Source organism: Equus caballus, chromosome 8 (genome assembly GCF_041296265.1).
Source record: "Equus caballus isolate H_3958 breed thoroughbred chromosome 8, TB-T2T, whole genome shotgun sequence".
NCBI classification, from domain to species: domain Eukaryota; kingdom Metazoa; phylum Chordata; class Mammalia; order Perissodactyla; family Equidae; genus Equus; species Equus caballus.
In genome coordinates this window covers 97,346,108-97,370,790 of record NC_091691.1, presented here as the reverse complement: position 1 = coordinate 97,370,790, position 24,683 = coordinate 97,346,108, and the positions used below count along the sequence as shown (strand labels likewise).

The 24,683-nt window shown below is 49.9% G+C and overlaps 1 protein-coding gene and 1 long non-coding RNA gene across 11 annotated transcripts; one reads left to right on the top strand and one right to left on the bottom strand.

Moving 5' to 3' along the window:
• Window positions 1–21,886, bottom strand: CNDP2 (carnosine dipeptidase 2). Of its 10 annotated transcripts, none has more exons than XM_070221180.1 (12): window positions 21,675–21,886; window positions 18,050–18,139; window positions 16,568–16,711; window positions 12,748–12,910; window positions 10,196–10,284; window positions 8,403–8,603; window positions 7,173–7,257; window positions 6,029–6,189; window positions 3,837–4,001; window positions 1,957–2,098; window positions 1,545–1,692; window positions 1–680 (listed from the first exon to the last, which is right to left on the bottom strand). In XM_070221180.1, exons 2-12 carry the CDS (start codon window positions 18,107–18,109, stop codon window positions 611–613), a joined length of 1,428 nt encoding a protein of 475 aa, XP_070077281.1. In that variant the 5' UTR covers window positions 18,110–18,139; window positions 21,675–21,886; the 3' UTR covers window positions 1–610. The 10 variants fall into 10 exon arrangements, with proteins under 10 accessions (XP_070077281.1, XP_023503757.1, XP_070077276.1 ...); XM_023647989.2 differs by lacking the exon at window positions 21,675–21,886 and adding an exon at window positions 20,959–21,102; XM_070221175.1 differs by lacking the exon at window positions 21,675–21,886 and adding an exon at window positions 20,959–21,034 and having other exon boundaries at window positions 18,050–18,299.
• Window positions 21,327–23,489, top strand: LOC138915301 (uncharacterized). Its single transcript, XR_011421102.1, has 2 exons — window positions 21,327–21,604; window positions 22,405–23,489. It is a non-coding gene; the product is annotated as an uncharacterized lncRNA (long non-coding RNA).
• Window positions 23,490–24,683: the final 1,194 nt, after the last annotated feature.

Here is a 24,683-nt window from a genome sequence, read left to right as displayed (position 1 = left end):
TTCTAGAGGCTTCATTTTTACTTTTTATTTAGCAGCACAGAATGAGACCAAATAATCCTTCCAGTTAGGTTTAGGTTTTGAAGGCTCATAACAAAGTGAAGACAGGAAACAGCAGTGATGGCTAAGGTCTTGAAAAAAGGACAGAATATGCACGACACTGAGGGATCAGAAAGGGTGGCCCCTTGAGGCATCAGATGCCCCTGACAATGTTCCAAGTGTGCACGACCCTGAATCAGGAGGCAGAGACAGGACCAGAAAGCATCAAGTCCTTTCTTCAGCCCAACTGGATGGAACCAGAACTTTCTACAGCAGAACTAGTGCTTTTAGACCATGGCTATTTTCTGGAGACCAAGCCATGCTGAGCACCTTTGAGAATTCAGCCGTCCTTCAGGGTCATTTACAAGCCCCCAGGACTGCATTTATATCTGCCCTGTCTAGGTAACTCAATTCATGAGACAGTTGGGTACTCGTGTCTGTTCTTGGAAGTCTGTGTATGATCTGACAAGAGAGAGAGGAGAGAGAGGAGCTTCCGCTTTCCCGAGCAATCAGAAGACGATGCGGGTAGGGGGCAGGATTCCTCCGGCGGCACTCCACGGAAAACAGGGTCCTCTCAGTTCTTCAGCTGAGACACTTCGTACAGGTACGCAGCCAGCATTTTGGTTCCTTCTATGTAGTTATGCCTAAGGGAGAAGAACAAGGCAGACTGTTGGCTGGTGTCCCGAGGCCCAAGCACACACATTTCCTGGGAGAGTCCCGCCATCCTGGCTTGCTGGCCCTGAGTTCCGCCTGCCCTTAGAACTGGGCCACCGGGTCCTCAAGTGCAGGTTCAGTCCAAATGTCCCAGCAGGGAGTCCTGGTCCTGGTCTAGCGGAATGTACGGGGTTTCACCCAGGACTTAATGTGAAAAGCCTTCCCTCCATCATGGGCCCCCTTTGTCTGTTTGTTTGGATCCGAGGCCTCCACCTCGTGTCCCAGTGCCCCAGTCTCTGCCCCCTCTCTCTGCCCTTCAAGCAGGGACTTTGCCTCTGTTTTAGTCCCTGACTGGCCCACCCCAGTCACTCCAAGACGGCCCTGTATTCTGCCCTCCTCAGCTGTTCCTGAACTGCCTGCCTGGACCTCTCCTCACTGCTGCTAACAGAGACCACCCTCCATCCCTGTTGAATAAAAGAACCCCCATCATGTCTGCATAAGCCAGGAACACATAAAAGTGGCTTATGAAGCCAGCAACAATATTACCATTTTTCAAACAGGGAAAGTGAGCAGGAGGCGTAGACAAAGTACAGAGATGAACAGAGACCACTGGTGGAAGCTTGTTTTGAAGAACCGCCAACTCCCCAAGGCCCATTTCCCGGCCTCCCGGTGGAAAGCGCGGGAGGTGGTGCTTCTGGAAACCGCCACTTCCTGCTCTCCTCTCTTAGCAGCACGACAGCAGGAGGAGTGGAGGAGGAAAGGACTGGAGGGGATGCCCTGGGCTTTCCCAGCATTTCTCGCTGGTACCCACAGGAAGATAACTCAGGTTCAGGACAGAGGACCCGGAGCCTCACCTGTTGAGCTTTTCATTCTGGGAGTGGGCGCCGTCATCAGCTGACCCCACAGGCAACAGCATGACATTCTTGCCCGTGGCCTCCTGAAATGTCAGAGTCACAGGAATACTGCCGCCTTCCCTGGTCAAGTCTGGCTCAACACCAAAAACTGGGGGGAATGGAATAAGAGACACGGTGAGCTTCACGGCTGTGAGGCTGGGGATCCTCGCAGATCCACTGCTCAGCAACACCGAGTGCAGACCGTGTGCAAGGCCTGAGCACAGCAGCCCCACTCGTGAGGCTGGCTGGTGGTGCTGCCCAGCCTGCACATCGACCCTCCGCAGGGTGTCACTGATGCAGCTTCATGACCACACAACACGGCAGAGCCCTATGCTGAGGCTCCTGGCCTGCGTCCCCAAGGAGGATGTCTGACCTGTTTTCAGGGCTTTTCTCCCAGCCATGTAATGTGGGTGGTTGAAGTCAGACACCCAGGGCTTCCCACCATGGCCCATGTACACCTTGAACTTGTTGGGGCTGTTCAGTTCAGCAAACTTCTTAGTCAAGTAGCTTGTAACCTGAACCACAAACAGAAGGGACACAATGTATCAGAAGCTTGGCATTTGATCCAATGCTGGTGATGTACTCTGCAAGAGTCCCCAGTGGGTCTACACTAGGTCTAAAGAGGGCCTATGAAACGCCTGTAATGGTCTACAGCTAGTTTACAGTGAGTCTACACAGGTCTACAGTGAGTCTACAAAAGGCTTACAGGGGGCCCGCAGTGAGTCTACAACGGGCCTACAGTGAGTCTACAGTGAGTCTACAACGGGCCTACAGTGAGTCTACAACGGGCCTACAGTGAGTCTACAACGGGCCTACAGTGAGTCTACCATGGGCCTACAGTGAGTCTACAGTGGGCTTGAGCGGGTCTCCAGTGGGCCTACAATGAGTCTACAGTGAGTCTACAACGGGCCTACAGTGAGTCTACAGGGGGCCTACAGTGAGTCTACAACGGGTCTACAGGGGGCCTACAGGGAGTCTACAATGGGCCTACAGTGAGTCTACAACGGGCCTACAGGGAGTCTACAGGGGGCCTACAGTGAGTCTACAGTGGGCCTACAGTGAGTCTACAGGGGGCCTACAGTGAGTCTACAGGGGGCCTACGGTGAGTCTACAATGGGCCTACAGTGAGTCTACAGGGGGCCTACAGTGAGTCTACAATGGGCTTACAGTGAGTCTACAGTGGGTTTGAGCAGGTCTCCAGTGGGCCTACAATGAGTCTACAGTGAGTCTACAGGGGGCCTACAGTGAGCCTACAGTGGGCCTACAGTGAGTCTACAGGGGGCCTACAGTGAGTCTACAGGGGGCCTACGGTGAGTCTACAACGGGCCTACAGTGAGTCTACAACAGGCCTACAGTGAGTCTACCATGGGCCTACAGTGAGTCTACCATGGGCCTACAGTGAGTCTCCAGTGGGTCTCAGTGGGTCTCCAGTGGGCCTACAGTGAGTCTCCAGTGGGCCTACAGTGAGTCTATAACAGGTCCACAGTAAGTCTACGAGTCTACAATGGGTCTCCTTTTCTTCTGCTAAACACTGATCTACATAACTGTGCTTGGAGAAAAAGGGATTTTATCAAGAAACAAAATCCAGTTTTATGAAGGTAAAAGGTACTGTTTTATATTCAAGTAATTCACCCTTTAGCAGATGTTTGCAAATAATGATAATATTTAAACCAAGTTTTAAAAGTGTTCCTTGACTTGCTTTATAAAAATCATCGTATCTAGACCAAAAACGGAGCCAGGAGCCAACCCAAAGCCACCTCCTGATGGCAAAATCCCAGCCCTTGGCCTCCCCTCCCTGCAGGAAAGGTCTCGATTCCATCTCTCCACGAAACCCTCCCAGATGAGGGCAAGCCTGGCTGACTTGCGGCCATCAGGATTTGCTCCTTCTGGAATCTTCCCCCTCTGCTCCTCACCATGGCCCAGAGGTGGCTCTTGGATTCTTACCATAAGGTATTTGGCCAAAAGTCAGCATTTGACCTGAAGCCTTAGGATGAAGCCAGAAGTCAGGTCTTGGCATGCCCCAGCAGCGACCAGAGTCACTTCCATGTGATGCTTGCTTATATGGCCTTTATCTTTGATCAGTCTCTGAACTGCTTATTCTAGTAATTACAAGTTGGCAAGAGCCGAGAGATGGGATGTGTGGGTTTTGGGTTTGTGTTTTCAGCTGTCAGAGCCCTAGTAAAAGCCTTTTGTACTCTGAGTCTCTGTGGGGGTCCGGCAGCCCCCTCCCTGCATCCCTGCGCCCCCACATGCCTGCTTGCTGACAACTTCGGGAGTCATGTTCGGGACGAGCCTGATGGAGAACTTGCCGACCACTTTCCTGGGAATCACGGTCTTGGCCCCCGACCCAGAGAAGGCGCCTTCAATCCCATGGAGGGAGAGTGACGGGTACCGCCATCTGTGCATCAGGATGTCTTTCTGCAAAAAACGACAGAGTGGGTTGGGGACAACACTGTCTGCTTACGGAGGAGAGACGAACATTGCGTGGGAAGTCCTCAGTAGTCACCAGTGGGCCTGGGGAGTCTGCACAACCACAGGAAGGAGGTACAGACCCCAGAAGGCAGGTGGATGGGCTGGCCCCAAATGCACTCTGGCACCTGCTATGATACACCACAAAGTGGGCTCTGTGCGCTCCAAATGGCCTCAGGTGCGGCATCTCCATGCCTCCCTGCAGCTCTGGACCCTTCAGATTAACAAACTGACTACAAGAGCTGTGGGTTCCTGCCAGCCCTGTAGAATCCACAGAGAAGTCACAGTCCCACACACATCAGAGCTCCTGGAGGGCCACAGGTACCAGAAGCCAGGAGGAAGAGAGAAGCATGGCACAGGCCATCTCTGAATGCTCCTAGGCTCCGGGCTGACAGGTCACAGAACCTGGGGGTAGTTCCCACTGGGAGAGGAAAGCCAGGACCATCCACTGTGTCCTGGGCCCGGTGACCACAGACAAGCACTGTCACCCTCTGCTGAGGGGACTCGCATGAAGCAGCCTCCTGTCTCCCAAGCATTCAATCATACTGCCACCCTTCATGCCCTGCGCATCTAGCAATGGCACAAGACAAGTCAGGAGAGGACACACGGCCACCTGAACGGCCGGCCAGCACAGAGGAACCTTCCAGGGCTCCTGGGGTTTCACAGTAATTCAGCCACCTAATGTGTGGGCTTCTCATTTGTGAACCAAACAGCTCAGTGATATGTGGAAGGGATATCATGGCCCTAAAGCAGACACCCTATATAAAAGCAAACATTAATTTGAAGGCAGCAGACAGGAGGAAACAGAAGTGCGCTGAGCACCCAACTTTTCCCCGTCTCGTCCCTTCCCCAGGACTAAGCTCTCCTGGCCCAGGGCATCAGAACCAAGTGACTACTGCCGGGGAGGACCTTTTCCCTGCTCCACCTGTGAAATTCTTACTCCATTTGGTCCTGTCGACTCTCTCTGATGCATCCTGAGCTTAAGAAGTGGCCCCACCCGCCTCCCTGGCCCCACAACACGAGCTCAAGGCTCTCTCCCCTGCAGTAGCCTAACTGGTCTCCCACCTCCACTGCCTCAGCTCCAATCCAGCCACCCGCCAACATAATCTGTCCACAGTGAGATCGGATCACTCACCCCTTGACTCAAAAGCAGCCACGTCCGTCATCTTCCAAGAGAACATGCCAACTCCTCGGCAGACCACAGAGGCCTTTACATCAGGCAGTTTCAGTCTTAATCCCATGCCTTACCGAGCTGGCCCTCCTCCACCGCTCGGCCCCTCCTGTCTCCTGCAAGCCCCATTGCAAACAGCGCTCCTCTCTGATGAGGCCTCACCCCTCACAGGCACCCACGCTCCAGACCACCCGAGTGGCCTGGCACATCCTTTTAGTCTTTGCTCGTTTGTCTCCTGGAGGGATGACACTCAAGGGCCAGGCCTGGCAACATTCCTCTTGCATCCCCAGGGCCTGTCATTGCAGTTCAGTTAATGCTGGGTAAACGGAATGTGAACTCACAGCCAGACCTCATAAACCAAGAACTAAACCAAGAGAAAAGTTAGGACACAATTTTCTCCTAACAGTTAAGTAAACATATTGTGCAAATAGTTTCTACCTTAGCACCTGGCTCTCTTAGGAATGGCTTAAATCATCTCTGCGCCCAGTGGTAAAGAAATTACCCTAAAAACAGAAATAAGAGGAAAGCTATTTGCTACTGTGTTTTCTCTCATATGTTCTCCAGTTCCTAAGTTGTCAAAAGTCAACATTTGACATTTTTAAAAACCTCCCAGCTCCCAGACTGGTGACGGGCTGCCTTCCAGCATCTGTAGTGTCTGATGCCCGAATCTCTGCTAGCATCTCTGGCTCCTTCCCACGGGGGTCCCAGGACAGGGCACGGCATGAGGCCTGGTGGAACGGATAGGTCACACATCACACCAGACCCCAGGTTGGGTGCCAGGCCCCAGACGTGGCCGAGGCAGCACCTTGCAGTCGTGGAGCAGGGTCTTGGCGCCCACGTCCTTGGCGTACTCCTCCAAATCAAAGTCGATCTTGTCGTAGAGCTCCAGCTCCTCCTCTGTCACGGGGGCCACCGCTTCGCTGATGCCGGGGATGAGGATCCGCCCCCTCCTGTCTATCAAGGAGCCTGGAGGAGAGCAGAGGACCCGCTCAGCGGGTGGGCGGCACAAGGCGAGCTGTGCTTAGCACAGGAGCTTGGGGGCTGGGTGCAGTGTCAGGGAGCCCACGCCACTGCCACCACAGCTGAGCAGGGCCAGGAGTCCTAGCACAAGAGCTGCGGGGTGACGTCTCCTGAGCATGCAGGATCCCTTGGGCACCGTCCAAGGCCCTGCGCGTACCAAGCCATTCAGCTACATCCTAACCACCTGGTGAGTGAGCAGTGCCGTCATCCCATCTTAGGATGAAGAGATTGCCACACAGAAAGGCAGGCGCACCGTCACGGCCCAGCACGCACACCGTGCACCCTTCCAGCATTTCTTTCCTAATGCACGTTCCACAAGAAACTAGCTGCTCCCCAGCTGAGGGAAAGCGGAGTGGGACAGAGTAACTCTGGTCCCAGAAACGACATCAGCTCCACATATGGTGGCCATCGTCCACGAGGGAAGGAAATAGGACTTACAAGTCGTGGGGCGAGGCAACAGTTCCGTCCAGCCTTACAGTAGGAGGACGCCAGGCAGAGTGAGCTGCAGTCTCACTCTGAGAGCTGACCACGCAGGAGGCCACGCTGCGGCCAGTAATAATGTAAAACAGACCGAAGCAGATGCCCTCCAAGAGACGTAACATACAATGGCCTCCAGAGAGAGGACAGTCCTGTGACTCCAGGGGACGGGCCAGACAGGGCCCGATGTGGCCGGGGATGCCGAGTTGGGGCTTGGAGGCGAGGCAGGGTTTAGTGACACAGGGCAGGTGCGAGGAAGATAGAAGGTTTCGAAATGAAGCGTGTGGGTTTTTTAAAAGGAACAGTGAGGAGAGGGAGGAGGGAGGGAAGGAGGAGACCAACGTGGTTCATGAAGAACGCTGAAACGCACCAAATGCTGATGGCAGCCTGGAAACAGGCCCACGCCAACTGTTCTACCAAATCGCCACATCGTGTCTGAAACCCGGGCTTACCCATCAGTGTAATGAGATCGGTCATGGCCTCGTGCACTGAGCCCCCATACACGCCGGAGTGGAGGTCTCTGTCACTGCACTCCACCTGGAGAGAAACAAAGGCCACTCTATTTGGCTACTTAGTGGGAACTCATTCTTATCACGTGACAATAAATTGAACAAAGAACATTCACAAGACCTGACAACTTTCAGAATCAAAGCTTGCTCCCTCAACGAGCAAAGCAAGGCATTTTCTAAATTACAGACCTTGGGCAGCAACAACAAAAAATACCCTAGGAAATGCTGAACACAGGTGAGAGCACGCTGCAGGGCAACTCCTCAAGCACTCAGAGCTTTTTCCAGCAGTTTCCCGAAGGCCCTGCACCCATCTACTGAAAGGGCAACACCTACCATGACAGACAGCCCATAGGGACCCGGAGCACGAAGGCTGGGGTCAGATCCAGCCAACAGTGACTAGCTGTGTGACCAGGGTAAGGCTGCTGACTGCTAACACTGACTAGCTGTGTGACCAGGGTAAGGCTGCTGTCCACTCTGGGCCACAGTCTTCTCGCCTGTAAAATGGCCTCATAAGAGCGCTCACCTCACAGCCCCTGCATTCCTGCGCTGGGTTATTTGACAGACATGTAGAACAGTGCCTGGCACAGAGTGATACTCATGTAGCAATTATGGTCATTTCTAGCACTTTTCAGTCTAGAAAACACTCTCATGTACAGGGTCTAATTTCGTCATCAGTCCCCCTGTGTGGCAGCTGCCCCATCCTTATGTGAAGATGAGAAGACCCAGGCTCAGTGGACCAGCCCGTGAGCAGCAGGGTGGTCCCGTGCCGGCCCCTCCTGCCCGTCCCAGTCCCCCAGAGATCACTCCACTGAGCGGTAAGAGCCTAAGGGCCGACATGCGAACATTTTAACTTTTCAAAGGCAGTCTTTCTAAAACGCTTTGCAAATGTCCGTCTTCTTAAATGGACTAGCATTTAATCATTCCTCAGTTGCTCCAAGGGAATACTACAGACAACACCATCCTGGCTGGAAGTTGCACGAGACCCTCCTGATGGCCATCAGGCCTGGAGCATCACAGAGGCGGTTTCCGTCCCGCGAGAGCTGGGGCGCTGAGCAGGCTCTGCTTCTCCAGCAAGAGTGGGCCTGCTTCTAGGTACCTGCCTGCTGCAGGCCAGGGAAGAACAGGGGCCCGAGGCTGGGGAAGACACCAGGACACACAGACACCGCACAGTACCTCAATGAAAAAGTAGCAGATGCCCCGGAGCCCGTAAGTGATGCAGGGCTTCTTCTTGCCCAGCCAGTAATTGTCAGAAATGCAGACGTAGTCCACGTCTTTAAAGAAGCCGTCCTTCTGGGCAAAAATCAGCTCGTCCAGGCCCTCGGAGCCCGACTCCTCCATGCCTTCCAGACAGAATCGGATGTTGACAGGAATTTCCTGTGAAAGGAAAAGGGTGTTAGCAGGCCAACTTTCGTGTACTTTTATTTTTTAGAAACAATAGACAGGATGTCACCAAACATTTTGAAACCACAAATTTCAAATACCCGACTTTCTCCAGACCAACCACCCGGGCAGGCTGTGTAACCCGTAGTGACCCTCAGTCCCCAGGTGCTGGACTGTCAGCCACAAGTGTGGCTCCAGTGTAATTACACCCTCACCGTGGTCTCCTTCCAAGGAATTCCACAGCGTAATGTCTCCTATCAGAGGGGTGTCTGCACTCACCCCACACGAATCAGGACTCTCCAGGACACCTGAGCTGCTCTCTCTAAAGTAAAGGCCGTGACACAAACAAAACCACAGCCTTCATTTGCACCGTTCAGGCCACCACCAGTCACACTAGAGTGAGCGAGAGCCTTCTCCCAATTTGGCAGGGTCTCCAGCACCCCGACTCCACCCTCCACGCACAGAAGTCCCTCTTCCTAAAGCCGCCGCTGTCCAGCTGGCTCCTGCTCTCATTCTTCCAGATCTCCACAGGGCTGTGCAGTGAAGCAGGTGGCTCCTTCCACAGAGGAGAAAATGAAGCCGCATCTGAGCAAGGTGAGGCCAAAGGTCACAGGCCACTGGAGGGCAGGGCCCCCATGTGGACTCAAGCCTACGGAGCCTTGATCAGAATGGCCCCAGGCAGCACTCTCACTACATACATCGCCTCCCCCTCTTCTGCCCCTAGACTGAAAACTTTCTCCGAGACCTGGGCACGTGGAATAGGTGTACGTGGAGCTGCTCCGGGCAGCCCTGCCTTGCACCCGGCCACCCCTCCCCTCGGTCACCCCCAGACCCTGAGGGGCCCTGGAGCAGGGTGAGCCCTCCCAGTCCCGCAGTCAGAGGTTCTGGGCCTTGGCTTCCTTCTGTGCAAAATGACCCCCTGGACCAGAGGGGCCGAGGCTCTTTTCAGACCTACCATTCCACGTTCCGACAAAAATGCTTACCTTGTTATTTTATCACGATACAAGATAAAAAGCAAGATGCAAAAAGTATATGCTATGATCACAATTAGGTTAAAAACAGTTGAAAAGATAAGTAACAAAATGTTTAGTCTCTGAAGGTTGGGATTCTAGGCACCTTTTATCTCTCTACTTTTCTGCATTTTACAAACTTTTGACAAGGGAATACAGTTAAGGAAATACATTTTTAAAAACAAAATTTATTTTTAGGAGGATAAAAACCATAGAGAGAATAGGGCGTTTGTCCACATTACAGAGCCACACCTCGTCCTGGAAGCAAGCTCTCTCACAGGTGGTCAAGGACTGAACACTCATTTCACGTGTTGGCTGGATTCCTGCTGAGTCATCAACACTGTGACCTCTGAACAACAGTAAAACGATTACACCTTTCATGTTTCCTAAAGCTGCAAAACAAACCTACAATCTTAAAGCTGACACAACTGTGCTGATATGGTTTTGGAGGAATACACTTTCTCATATCCCAGTGACCTTTGATCTTTACAGGCTGCTCTGGGAATAGAAAGCCCCTCTTTGTAGTGCTCAGATGGGACCCGGAGAATCAGGTAGAGTCAGACAAGGCGGAAGTACCTGGCTTGTTTTCTGAAAGGCTTCCAGGGCATTGATCCAGCCGGCCACGGGCCCCTTATCATCAGTTGCACCTCTCCCATACAATTTGCCTAGAACAGCAATCAGCAAATTCGTCAAGTTATGATTACAGTGAAATAGAAAGGAGAGCGTATCTCCAAGGAACATCTGATAACATCTTGGAACAACCACACGTGGCTGTCCTAAGACTTTCTCTTCAAATCAGAAGCCCCGTTTTCAATCTATGAGGAGCCCTGAGTCTCTATCCAAAACTACTGTTGGAATTTACCAGAGAATTTGCCATAATCTAACAGCAAGCCATGTGGATGCCTCCAGTTTCCCTCCCCTCCTTGGGGGACGCAGTCCAGCATTCCTGCTGACTCAGGGCACGGGCTGCCGACCCAGCTCCAAGACAGCGGTACCAGTTGACTTAGTTCATTAAAATCCATTTCCATAGCCAGCTGGAGGCAATAAGGGTGGGAAGCTCAGTCATACGTAGGAATGACAACGCACCATTATCAAAAGGGAATTACAAATCTCACCCCACCCCAACTTTGACACCTAATTTGATAAAGAATAGAACTTATGTTTCTTATTTATTTCTCTAGGTTATTACTTTGAAACGGTAAGGACAAGATATTGCTTCTTTTCAGCGTAATTAGTCACAGAACCTCCCCTCCACACACTTGCTGTGGGACCTCTTACGAAGGCGGGTGTCTGGGCTCGGTACTGGTCGCCACAAACAACTGGACAAGCAAGCCGGGACCCTCCTGTGGGTCCCCTGTCACGTGATGCAGAGCACAGCCCAAGGGAGACCAGGGCAGGAGAAGGACAGAATCCTGGCCATCACGTTCTCAGGGCTTGGCTTCTCTCTGGACCTTGGTCTGTCCTGGCCAGTCCACTGGTTTTCTCATTCTTAGCCTGTTTTTAATGTCTGGCAGTTTCAACATGACCTATCCCAAAGTAGGAGAGGCTTAAATACTCAAATACATCATCGCCTCGGGAATCTCCTTTCATAAACGAGATGCACTTTTCACAAAAGCTAAAGAGCTCGTCTAAAAAGCATCCTTGCTCCTGTGACAAACACTGACTAACTATGGGGTGTTAGAACTGTGCTGGACAGAGGGGCTCAAAGACAAGAGCAGCGCTCTCCAGCCCCCAGACCCCAACAAAGAGAGACAGCAGGCCGTCAGACGTTAGCAAGGGAGCTCATCTGCGGTACGAGGAGTTACTCCAGCTTCACCCAAGCCCAGTCTACCAAGGGTGTCTGTCTGTCTGTCTGGGATCGGGGAAGGGCTGAGCAGAGGGTGTGGGGTAGAAGAGCTGGCGCAGAAGCAGGTGTCCACGTGGCACGGGGGGAGTAACAAGTGGGAGACAAGACCGGGAGGAAGGAGAGCCGTGTCAAGTAGAGACACAGCACGTTGAGGTCACCATGGGGCAGGACAGAGAGGGCACAGAAACGAACTTCAACAAGCAGTGGGAGGGCCCTCAATGGGGGAAGAGCGGTGGCTGGCAGAGAGGGCCTGGCAGGGACCGGGGGCTGCAGGGGCGGGGGTGAGGGACCAGGATGAAAACCTCCAGGTTTCTGGTGCAGGTGGTGGGGCAGATGGCGGGGCCATTCGGAGACGGTAAGAGAGGACAAGGAGGAGGGCAGGCTGGAGAGCGAAGACACAGAATTCTGTTCCAGACAGGGGCGAGCGGAAGGACCCAGCAGCTATGAGGGTCTGACGCTCCAGAGGAGCCTGGTGCCCACGGAGGCCTAGTTCTCCGATTGACGGTAAGTCAGCGGGTGCACTGGGAGGATGACTGGTGTGGAGCTGAATTTCCTCACAGACGTTGCTTTCAGTACAAAGCTTCCTCGATTGTGCACAGTAATGAACACAACTGAGCCCGAACAGAAGACATATCCAGTCAGAAGGACCTTAGTTAAAGACAGTCTGCACTTAGCCTGAGGAGTGAGGTAGAGACGAAGTGGCTGCTTCATCTGGCCGAAGACGGCCAAGCATGGAAACGTGAAAATTCAGAAGTGAAGGCGGGAGGAGCCTTTATGGAAGAAGGGGCGGGAAGAACAGCGGTCAGCCCGAGGTGAGTGCTTGATGGAGAGGATGAGGCGCCCGAGGGCCTGGCCTGGGAGGCACCACGATACTGATACGCCAGCGGACAGTGGCGCGGGAACACGGCGCTTCCCGCATTTCCTGGAGTGCAGCTGCTGAAACCCACCACGGACGCCGCCACGGACAGCAGGGGCTCGCGCAGGGTCTGAGGCTGCACAGCCCCAATTCAGAACTTGTTTCTGAGAAAGTGCCAGCAGTGGAGGGAAGCCTAGCAGAGCCCAGGCCACAAAGACCCCGTTTCCATGAGGAACGCAAGGCTTTCTGTGTTTCAATGACTGGTGCACATGCAAGAAACTTCCAGAACTCAACTTCTAGATTATCTAAAAATGACTTGTTCTGGAAAGAGAACCACCAGGGCTGTCAGTGATCTCCCTAAGGCAAAGGAGGAGAGCTGCTTTCCAGATGTTACACGTCCTTTTCCGCTGGGAAAGTGCCCCTTACCGTCTCGTTCTGTCAAGGTGAAGGGCTCACTGTCCCAGCCGTCCTCGAGAGCTGCCGGCTGCACGTCCAGATGGCCATAAACACACACCGTTTTCTTCTGTGGGTTGGAGCCCAGTTTGCCGAGTAAAATGGGAGGAAGTGGTATCTCCGAGCCATCAGGGAGCTAAGAGCCGAGAGGGAAGCAAACAAGGCAGCCTTTGTTTAAAAAATCCTGGGTTCACAGCAGATATTATTAAAATACCTTGGGCGCTCTTATCTGTTCTCATCAATTACCCTCTATGGTAGAGTTTCAGACTATATTGTTCAACTGAGTCATTAATTAACAAGAACTAACTCTCCTATAATCCAGAGCACATAGGCTGAATTATGCTTACGAACCACAGGCAGTTTCATAAATTTTTAAAGGCTGATTTTTTTGTTTAACTTTTATGTAACAAAACATTACGAAGGCTAAGTTTGGGATGCAGCTTAGTTGATTATTTTCTAAAATAATGGATAAAAACTACCACAATCTTAAAGCAGAAGGTATATTTTTGAACTTCTGTATATAGATTACAACTCTGCAGAGAAAGGGCCACGGCTGAGGATATAAAGAAGTATCATTCACAGCAGCCGTACGAAATCAAGCAGTGACAGGTGGTACTCCTGAGTTGTCTCCCAAAGGCCTTATCGGTCTCCCACAATCCCGTACAAATGTGTATTAATCACACTCTCTCTTTATCTAGAGTAGAACTGCAGGTATTCGAAGGCCCATCAGTGTCAACCCTCACAGCAAACTCAGGTCTTCCCCAACTTTCACATCAACTCGACATCTCCACCTTTGAATGCAAACCACAGCCCGTGCAGGCCGTGCAGAACACCCTACACCCTGTACCTACTCTCCCGGTTCCTACAGTCTAGCAGGAACACCCCGTGCTCACTATAAAGTGCCACAAATGGCAGGGGAGGGAGAGAAGTGTGTCCTTTTGTTTTGGCTGGAGGAATAAGGATTATTTATATTAGAACCATCACGCACTTAGGTATTAGTCTAGTTACTAGAAAATACTCTTTATGAAACTATACACTAATAAACGTAATATACAAACTAAATTGGTAATGAAGTGAAACTAATGATTTACAATCAAAGGTAAAATGAGCAGCAACTAAAAATGACAAGTAAATCAGGACAACACCAGTGACAGGCTGATTAATGTGTCCTTCCCCAACACCCAGGGGCTCTGAGCATCTCTGAGCATCCACGTACATTAGGGAACACGCCAGGCTGCACAATTCTTGCAGGATACAGGATTTATCTTTCTAGTAAACTCTACTCATAAATTCTCAACTTAAGGAACTCTTGGTAGCCCCACAGCTACCCATGTACAGCCCTTGGAAGATGGCCTGTTGGCCCCAGACTACAAAGAATGGTTCCTTAGATTCACTGGCCTGATCACATATGACACGTGGGACTACAGTCACAGCTGGCCCTCAGCTTGCCTCAGGAGGAAAATGATTTGTAAATGACAACAGGTTTTCTCCAAATAAATTTCTACTCAACATAGCTCCTCTGAAATACTTTACACTTTTCTAAGAAGCCATTTGGGCCCATAGGTAAATTTGTACTGAAATTCATGCTGCAAATTGCAAATCTCTCTCTGGGTATTCCTATCTACTCCGACATTACAGAATAAAGTCTGGCTGAGAAGCAAAGTCAAGTGTTTACAGGGATAACATATGATCCTCCGCTAGAGCCTCTCTCTGGGTGGAAGTCTTCGCCAAGGATACCACATTTCTCCCTCCTTTCTGCCCCATTCCCACGACCACCACCCTAATCCAGCTCCCAGCCCTTGCCTCACTGAACAAGCACTCAGTGGGCCCTACTCCCCCCTGCACATTGTTAACGTCTTCCCTTACGTCACTTCTTGGCTCAACAGGCATGACTGTCCTATTTCCTGAGCTCCTCTGCCTGGAGGGCAGGCTCTCCCACACCTACATGCCAGGCACCCTTTCTATCCTACTGCCGGGGGCAGGGGCTGGAAGCAGACAGGCCCAGCTTGATGTCTCCTGCCCCGGCCTTGGTAGTGAGGCCCAATACCAAATAGCCCCAAATTAGCCTTTCCCACAGTCAGCGCCTGCCCCGAGCCTCACCCACCAGGGACCTGTGCTCCAACATCCGTGAGTAGGACATGGAACTGCCAACATCGTCTTTCCTCTGTAAGCCTGAAAGTATTCTAGCTTCTGCATGTACGTGTGATGACATCCAACTCTACCTCCACACCTGCCCCAAGTCATCACTGCTTCCTAAAAAACACACCACTGCTGCCAAATGAAGTGATGGGAAGAGGAGCTCAACATGGCAGCCCCCCACACCACGAGGACCGCTGGAGAACTCTTCCAACAGTGATGACAGCTGTCAATTCCTTGATAAAAAAAGAACTGGTGTAATGTAATTCAAAACAGTGTGGTAGTCATTTTAGTCTTTTGTGGAAGGCCCTTTCCTAAGAACTGCACATTATGTTAAATAGAATAAATCTATTGTAATGCAACAACACTTAAAAATTATTTACCACCTAGATTTTTTTTAATACACAGTCATGCACCGCATAACGACATTTCGGTTAACAAAGGACCTCACATACGACAGTGGTCCCGTAAGATTAGTACCATACAGCCTAGGTGTGTAGTAGGCTATGCCACCTAGGTTTGTGTAAGTGCACACTATGATGTTCACACAATGACAAAACTGCCTAAGCACACTTTTCTCAGAATGTGTCCCCGTCACTAAGCCATGCATGACTGTATTAGGAAAAAAGGGAGGGGGAGCAAGTCAAGAATGCTCCTAAAACAAAAGACTACAAAGAAACCTGGTTTATTCTCTCATGAATGGGGGAAGAGCTGGGAAGCTGTAATGTATCTTACCTAACTAATCTTAAGTCAACTATTAAATTTGTCGTCAGAAGAAATCTCAAACAAATAACACTGGACTGGGAATCAGGAGGCCCAGGTTTTAATCTCCTTTGCCACGAAGACTGTGGGTTCTCAGTGGAGTCAGAGCCCACCTGGGCCTCCGAGTTCTTCCATTTATGAAAAGAGCAGACTGGGCTGAATGTCCACACGTAAAATCCCAGGACTATGATTTCAACTGACACTTAAATCATCTGGCAAGAGAACTGAGACAAGGCAAACCCGGTCACACCCCACAATATAAAAGAATATCACAAGGTTTCAAAATATATGGTATGAAACATGTAATTAACCTGAGACTGAAATTGAAACTAGAAGAGTAGAATAATGCACCGTGAAATGAAACTGTTCATTTCAGTGAGGAAGAAAATACACCAGTTTCATAAGTCAGAATCCTGCATTAAAATGCAACTGAGCCCCCAGCCCCACATACCAAGCAGCTTTTCTGGCAGCCAAGTCATGAAGAAGTGCTATTTCTACCGATTGGGATGCTAGTGACAGAGTGCGGTGCAAGTGGGAGTCTTCACTGTTTTCACACCTACGTGGATAGAGTGCACCTTCCTAGTTTGAAAGCTGACTCATTTCTGGGGGAAAGGTCAGCAATTTTCTAAGAATGGCCATTATGTTAATTTGTTCTCGAGTAACTCAACAGGTCTCCTTCCTGGAGAAAAATGCCGAGTATCATGAAAGCTTTCTTCTGATCCAACTGAAGAAATCACACAGACTTTAGTACCCAAATCAGGCCTTTTTTGTTTGCTTTAAAGACAAGCAGGTTATTGGAAGCAAAAGATGGTTTGAATGTGCTGAGCCCTGTCAACTCCTCAGGTAGAGTCTGCTCACTCGTGGTTCTGCAGCACGGAGAACACCAGACTCATACCTTCTGCTTTCCAATATCCACCAGCTCCACGGAGCCGCCCAGCTGCTTGATGTCCGCGGCGGCCACTTCCATCATCCTTCTGATCTCCCCTCTCTTCTCGGGCCACGCAGAGATGCTCTGGATGGCCACCCACTCTGCAAGTTTCTGTTTGTGGGGAATAAGCAAAAGGGGATTCTGAAAAGCTGTTCCTTAAGGAAGAAAGGTGTTCATAATTGTGCCAGGTTTTGAGCACCCAAAGTTGACTTGCTCTCTGTGGTCACTCCATTTTGAACATGTTGACTAGATGTACAAGAGTTTCATCACTTTCCTTTTTGTTTAAGATTTAAAAAAACCATTTGTCATGACCCTGTACCAAGAACTGGAGCATAACAGAAAAATGTCAGAATGTGTACTTTTAACCATTAAGTATGAGGTGAATGTAAAATGTACAAAGTTCCATAAATATGTTCCTATCTGAATCTAACAAAATTACAACAGAAAGATACAGAAAATACCCAACATTTCCACTCTCCAAGTTACCTCATTTATCATCCTGACAACAGCCAAGTTCTCTAACGTACAATTTTTAGAATGAGAACTCTGAAATGTGTCTACCAAGTACAACTTTAAAGCATCATCGTTTAAGTTAATGTCAAGGAACAGATTAATATATAACATTACTGAATCATTTAAAAAATACTAAATGCAAAATAGTTCTTTAATCTATATCTGCCAAAAGAAAATGTAGATGAAGATTAAACAAAAATCTCAGATTAGCTCTGATATTTCTAGAAACAGATACTAAGACTTTCTGTCAAAAGGCAAAAGTGTAAATTATGTATCATAGTGAAGGGGGAGAGGGAAGATCTCTCGGCTAGATATACACATATAGATATATAGTTACCATCTTTTCTGTGGTGAGAACACTTAAGATCTACTCTCTTAGCAACTTTCAAATAAACAACTACAGTATTATTAACTACAGTCACCAGGCTGCACATTAGATCCCCAGAACTTACTCACCTTATAACTGAAACTTTGTACCCTTTGACTAACATCCCCCCTTTGCCCCCAGCCCCAGTCCCTGGCAACCACCATTCTATTCTCTGCTTCTGTGAGTGCAACTTTTTTAGACATATAAGTGAGATCATACAGTGTCTGTCTTTCTCTGTGTAGACAATATATATATATTTTCTTTTTTAGTGAGGCAGATTGGCCCTGAGCTAACGTCTATGGCAGTCTTCCTCTCTTTTGTACATGGGATGCCACCACAGTGTGGCTTGATAAGTGGTGCATAGGTCTGCACCCAGGATGGGAACCTGCCAACCCGGGGCCGCTGAAGCAGAGCACGTGAACATAACCACTACACCACCAGGCCAGCCCCTAGACAATATTTTTAATACTTGATTTAAATGGCATAATTCATATTAGTTTCTTGAATTTCTCTGAGCTCCATAGGATTAAACCAAACTTTAATGTTTACTAGAACAAATATTCCCTTACCTTAACATAGCGATCCTGATTGTCATCAACATACTTAAACAGGGTAGTGAGGACTGACATCTTTCAGCTGGACCACAGACCTTGGAGATTCTTGGAAGGAAGAACAATCCGTCAGTCCTGTCTCTAGATCAGCCGACTGAACTAACTGAGCAAAGGGCTCAGAAGGCGCTTGTTCAGGATCATAAACTGCTGCTCCGCCCTCCAGCCAGCATTGCAAGAACGCAGTCATCACGAGGATTCCAGGAAATGACTGCAGAGGCAGAAACAAAAGCTCTGGGGAGCAGTTAGAGGCTCTGGTTGACCTCCCATTCTTTTTTAGGAGGTTAATGCACCCCAAATTGTGTCAAAATGGCAGGTAACTAAAGGAAGGGCCTGGGTTGAAGAAAATCTGATGAAAATTAAAAGTAGGTATTTCCCAGCAACACTGATCTATTGGCACTTAATTCTTTTTGGGAAAATTTTTTTTATTTTACTCTCTTAAAGCACACAGAGAACTTCCCACTTACTATGACCAGACAGGAAAGAATCACTTCAAGGATCTCAACAAAAATGTCACAATCTATCTCTTATGGCTCCAAACACAAACAGAGCAAACAAAGCCCAAGGAGAGGGAGATAAATTCTGTTTAAGAAAGTTGATAATCTGAGTCCAGAAACAGCCAAAGGCAACAAACGAAACCTTCACAAAGGCCTGATTAGGATAAAGAAACTTCCATCTAACGAACAGCCTCCCCAGTGAGTGCATTTTCTGACCCCCAGTTTCTCATGTGTGAGACCCAGCACATTCCACTCTGCCTTACAAATACAGGGGAAAAGAAATCATGTGACTGATCATCTTTAAAAACTAGAATGAATACGAAACAAAAACGACTCTGGTATTGGGGCTTTCAAAATGGATTCTGTCCCCTTCCTTGAACTGACAATTCCGATGCCATCAAATGGCAAAACTCAAACGTCAGCAATAGTTGAAAAGAGCTCAGTTATCCCACGGGGTATGAAGTATTTCAGAACTGCAGCTGTAGAGTGACAAGATCCTACCACATCTAGAGAGTTCTGAAGTGGGATGCCAGGCAAATGCCTGTGTATTGACACACTGTAGTTAAATAGCATATTTTTTTCTTGGTATAGGATTCCAAAATAATTTCTAAACAGAGGAGTGACCGTATCCCCTGTGCTACGAAGCGTGACAGCTGTTGAGCAGAATGAGGAAGTTAACCCAGCCCTGCAGTGTGAGTTCGCTAAGGCTGGGCGATCAAATCAAACTGCTGAGCTCTCAGCGCTTCCTTCCTCCTCTTCAAACACCCACAACGGAGCATAAAATATTTACTAACCTCCTAGCCAACTCAGATGGTTTCAGCTGAGGCTCTTATCTGAAGGAGCCCAGTAAGACGGCCCATAACCGCTGTAGAGGTATTTCATGGGCGTTAATTAGTCAAATTTTCATCGTTCTATCACCAGAAATGTAAACAAGGAAGCTGTCTAGGACAATTTGCTACAGCGGGTACTGTTATTTGGGTTCCTGGTCTCTAAGTACCACAAACCTCGCTCACTGTGGTATATTCTCACTAATATTATGTTCTTTGCAGCCAAATTAACCAATGACCTTCCAATAAAGTCACTCAAAGATGTAACTATTTAAGTTGCACCTTTCACCAAAGGCGAGTAAACAGCCACCAGACCGTTCAGCCTTTCATGGCAACTCACCAAGGCTGGCTAAAAAGCAACTCCTCTGAACTACCAATCCAGCCCGAGCAGGTTAGGCCAGGTCCATTGTCTTCCCCCTACTCACAGTTCCGTTATTCCCCACCCCCCATCCCCACTACCAAAGCCATTAAATGGGACCACTTCTGTATGCTCTGCTGAACCTCCTTTGTTAAGGTAAAAGCGCCAGGTTGGAGTGAACGCAAGCAAACATTAACTACCCTTTCAAAATAAATGCCATCTTCACTTCCCTCTTGAAATTTAACGTTCCTGGGGACTAACATAACTTCAACAGTGAAACAAGTGAGAGGGGAAGGAGAAACGACACTGGTGGCACCTGGAAACATCTCCCAACACCTACAAATGACTCTTAGCTCTGAGTGTCCGAATCCTTGTCCCTCATTAATTCAAGGCATATATTAAACACCTGAATCACGGCTTCAAACCTCTGTAAAAACCACGAAAACAGGGGCAGGAACCTCCAATAGGCCCAATCTAGAGCTTCCTCCCAAACATACAGTTCTACAAACTCCTCTCTCGCTACTGCTCCCTGTAAACATCAGCGACAGCAAAGGCTCACGTGAGGAGACGGCCCGAGACAGGCCCTCCACCTCGTTGCACGGCGTTCGCACCAAGATGACCGCCCCGCATCCCATCTCGGCGGTGCGGGGGCGTCGGCGGCCCGGGGTCTCAGCCGACCCGGGACCACGATCACCGCCGTCTACCGACGAGAAAACCGAGGCCGATGGAACGACTCACGCGCAAGGTGCAACCTCCTAGCCTTCCACGCTGGCGGGAGCTAGAGACCCCCGACCCCGGGCCCTCTGACCCGGGCCCAGGCCGCCCAACCCGAAGCCTCCGCCAGAGGGATCTGTGGGCGAGAAAGGCTCAGCTTGCTGCGGGCCTGGGCGGAGGGAGCGTGCGGACTGCCCGGTGCTCGGCGTGTCCTGCCCGCCGCCCGCGAAGCCCCGGATCCCGTGGGACACGCTCTTTTCCTGTCACTGCTGGCCACGCGGACCGGACAGCGGTTCCCCTTGGGGCCGCCGACCTCGGCCGCCGCGCACGCCCGGCCTCCGCTGCTCCCACTGGCTGCGGCCCGGAGCCCGACGCTCCCGGCCACGGCCCCGTTCCCACACGCCCAGGCGCGACCGCCGCTGCCCCCCGGGGCCTCCCCGGCCCGGTCCGGCCCAGCCGGAGAGAGCCGCTTACCCGCAGACAGCCGCCGCGCCGGTTCCGCACCACGTGCCCGGTCACGCCCCCCCTGCGCGGGCCCGCCCCGCCCCCCAATCACGGCCTCGTCCGGAGAGCCGACGTCGCCCCGCCCCCCGCCGTCCCGCCCACCAATCCCGGACCGCGTCCTCTTGCCGGCGTCGCCCCGCCCCCCCGCCGCCTGGTCCACCAACCTCCGGTCTCGGCCAGAGAGCTGCGTGGTCCCGCCCCCCGCCGTCCCGCCGACCAATCCCCGACCTCGTCCGGAGAGCCGCCTTCGCCCCGCCCCCGCCGTCGTCCTGTCCACAAATCCCCATTTTCTCCTGGGGGGCCGGCGTCGCCCCGCCCCGTCGTCGCCCCGCCTCTCCGCGGCCCCCGGCGCATTCCTGTGCAGAGACCTTGGGGAGACGCGGCTCTTCCCGCTCGCTCTGACTTGGTGTCTCCGGTGGGGTCGGAGAGGCCTGCCATGCGGTTCTGACGAAGTGGGGAGCCCACACCGCCTCTGAGCCCTCAGATTTTGGGGGAGCCCCCATCCCTGCAGGCTCCTGAGTGGTGCATGTTTTGCTGGTCACTCACGTCTCCGGTTGACGTGGATTTGGCGCTTAATTCCCAAAGCCTTCATTAGCACCGTGATATATTTTAGTATGTAAGTCTAATAATCCTAGGAATTAATGAAGAAAGTAGACTCATCATTTACTTATTGTCCGCTAACTTACCTTTTTAATCCTTACAATGGTCCTCGGGGGTAATGATTCTCTCCCTTAAAGTATTCCCAAAATGATTTGGCAAAACTTGTGCGGTAATGTCGACCTTTAGGACCGAAAGGGAAGTGGTTCAGCCAGCACAGTGGAGTGTATTTTATTCGAGAATAGCAGAGGAACTGCAATTTGGGACACGCAAACCGTGAGGAACAGAACCATCGGCAAGTGGAGAACAAAGCAGAGGAGCAGTCTTTTATAGAGGAAAGGGGGAGGTGGGCGGGGCGTTCTTGAAGGAAAGCTCATGGGAGGAGAGTGAGAGCGCCGGGTTGTGGCAGCTTCTCATTGGCTGGGCTGGTGCCGGGCGCAGAGAAGATCTCTTCCTCCCGATGGGGTGGGTAGAGTAAGCTTTGATGAGTGGTACCTGCAGGAGCGCTCTCTCTTCAGGGCTTCCTGGCTCCGTTTTGAAAGAGGTTTTAACTTTACTGCTTTTCACATGGTCCATATCCTTTGTTTTTTTTTTTTAATAGCTGGAAAGGATGTAATTTCCCACATCCAGTAAATATTTTAAAATAAATTTATGTCCCCCTGAAATCTTACATGGTTAATTTCCCCTTGGAAATTCTGTCGCCATCCATATCCTTATTTATGATCCTGTCATCCTTTTCTGCTAAGGAATATATATAAAAATTTAAATTAGTATTTACTTTCCTATAACTAGAAAGCTGTGTTAAAATTTTTCCTCTAGGGGCTGGCCCCATGGCCGAGTGGTTAAGTTCGTGCGCTCCGCTGCAGGTGGCCCAGTGTTTCGTTGGTTCGAATCCTGGGTGTGGACATGGCACTGCTCATCAAGCCACGCTGAGGCAGCACCCCACATGCCACAACTAGAAGGACCCACACTGAAGAATATACAACTATATACTGGGGGGCTTTGGGGAGAAAAAAATTTTTTTCTTCTGGATTAAATTCTCATTGCAATGATTATTGATTGATAAAAACCACCTAAATATGTTACACATTTTGGTGACTTTTTAGATGTTAAAAGTAATTTATTGGAAATGTATCCTTCAATGATATTTATTGGGCTTTTAAAACAATTAGTTCAGGTATCTTTAAACGAGATTATTGCTGGAATGAGACAGGGTTCAGAGAAAAAAGACAGCAAAAAAAGTGAGATTTAGAGTAAAATCCATAACGCATTGCCCATTAAGTTTATTAAAATTTTATACTTATGTGGTGATAATAAAGAAATGAGCAAAACTGTTGGTAAATAAAAGCAAAGAGGAGGCCTGGATCTGAGTAAAAGTGGATATGTGTTTACAGCACCTAATAATCATTTGACAAAAGTTAGTGAAAATGATTCTCCTACAAATTTGAATAAAAGTTAAGAAAATAAAAAAATTTACTCTTGGGGCCGGCCCGGTGGTGCAGTGGTTTAGTGCACATGTTCTGCTTCGGCGGCCTGGGGTTCCCTGGTTCAGATCCGGGGTGCAGACATGGCGCCGCTTGTCAAGCCAAGCTGTGGTAGGCGTCCCACATATAAAGTAGAAGAAGATGGGCACAGATGTTAGCTCAGGGCCAGTCTTCCTCAAAAACAAAAAAATTTTGCTCTTGATATAGAATTCTTTTACTTGGAAATACAATGTTAATTGTCAGAAGGTGGAACTTTCTACCTTCTGCCCCTTGAAATAATGCAAAATGTGCAACTGCCAAGTGTCCTTCATTAAGGAAGTATTCTCCAATAACGTACTGTGGTATTTCACACTGTCCCTTTGTTTAGAGCATTTGAGGCTTATAAAAGGTTAATAAACATACACTTGTGATGCCTGGCAATGAGTGTCTTGGTCTCTTTGGGCTGCTATCACTATCATAGACTGGTTGGCTTATAAACAACAGAGATTTATTTCTCACAATTCTGGAGGCTGGAAGTTCAAGGCTGGTGCATCAGATTTGGTGTTTGGTGAGAGCCCATTTCTTGGTTCATAGATGGCCATCTTTTTGCTGTGCCCTCACATGGTGGAAGGGGCAAGGGAGCTCTAAGTGGGTCTCTTTTAGGAGGGCACTAATCCCATTCAGGAGGGCTCCATCCTCATGACCAAATCAGCTCCCAACGCCCCCCCTCCAAATATCATCACCTTGGGGATTAGGTCTCAGCATATGAATTTTGGGGAGACACAAGCATTCAGTCTATAGCACTGAGTGTCTTGTAAAGAGAGCAGGAAGGAGGACAGCAGGTAGCTCCACTGCCTGCATACTCCCAGGCCTATCCACTCTAGGAGAGAGTACACATGAAATCTGAGCAGCTGGAAATCGGTGCCTTTAAAAATCTTTCAGGGGCCGTCCTGTGGTGGAGCGGTTAAGTTCACGCGCTCCTCTTGGGCAGCCCAGGGTTTCACCAGTTCGGATCCCAAATGCAGACATGGCATCACTCATCAGGCCCTGATGAGGCAGTGTCCCACATAGCACCACCAGAAGGACCTGCAACTAGAACATACAACTATATACTCGGGGGGAGAGGGGGGCTTCGGGGAGAAGAAGAAAAAAAATCTTTGAGTCCCCCTTTTAAAGTCTTCTCGTGCCTCCAGGTATCTCGGTCTGAAGACCGCTGCCTTATACAGCTATCGAGCAGGTGAGCTAATATTTAAACCTGCGTGCACAGCTCGAAATCTCCAGCAGGTGGCGCTGCAATCCATTTCTTCTTGGGTGAAGGTTGCTTTGCAGATGGCTGGGTATCCACAAATCTGATCTGAGCTTAAGGAGCTAAGTTAATAGGTTTCTCTACTGGATTTTTGGGGAACAGGGACACTAGGAGACAAAACAAGGAAAGAAGTATGTGGACAGGTGACCAGAAAGAGAAATGATGTGATTTATTCTGAGAATTTAGGGAATATATGCATTATGAAAGTTACTACTGTTGATAACAGATCCACTCGTAATACATTAGATTGTACTTCCAATTACCACGATTTCCAGTTCCCAGCGTGTCACAGAGCTTAGTCTCCAGAATCCCAGTAGGTTCTGTTAAAC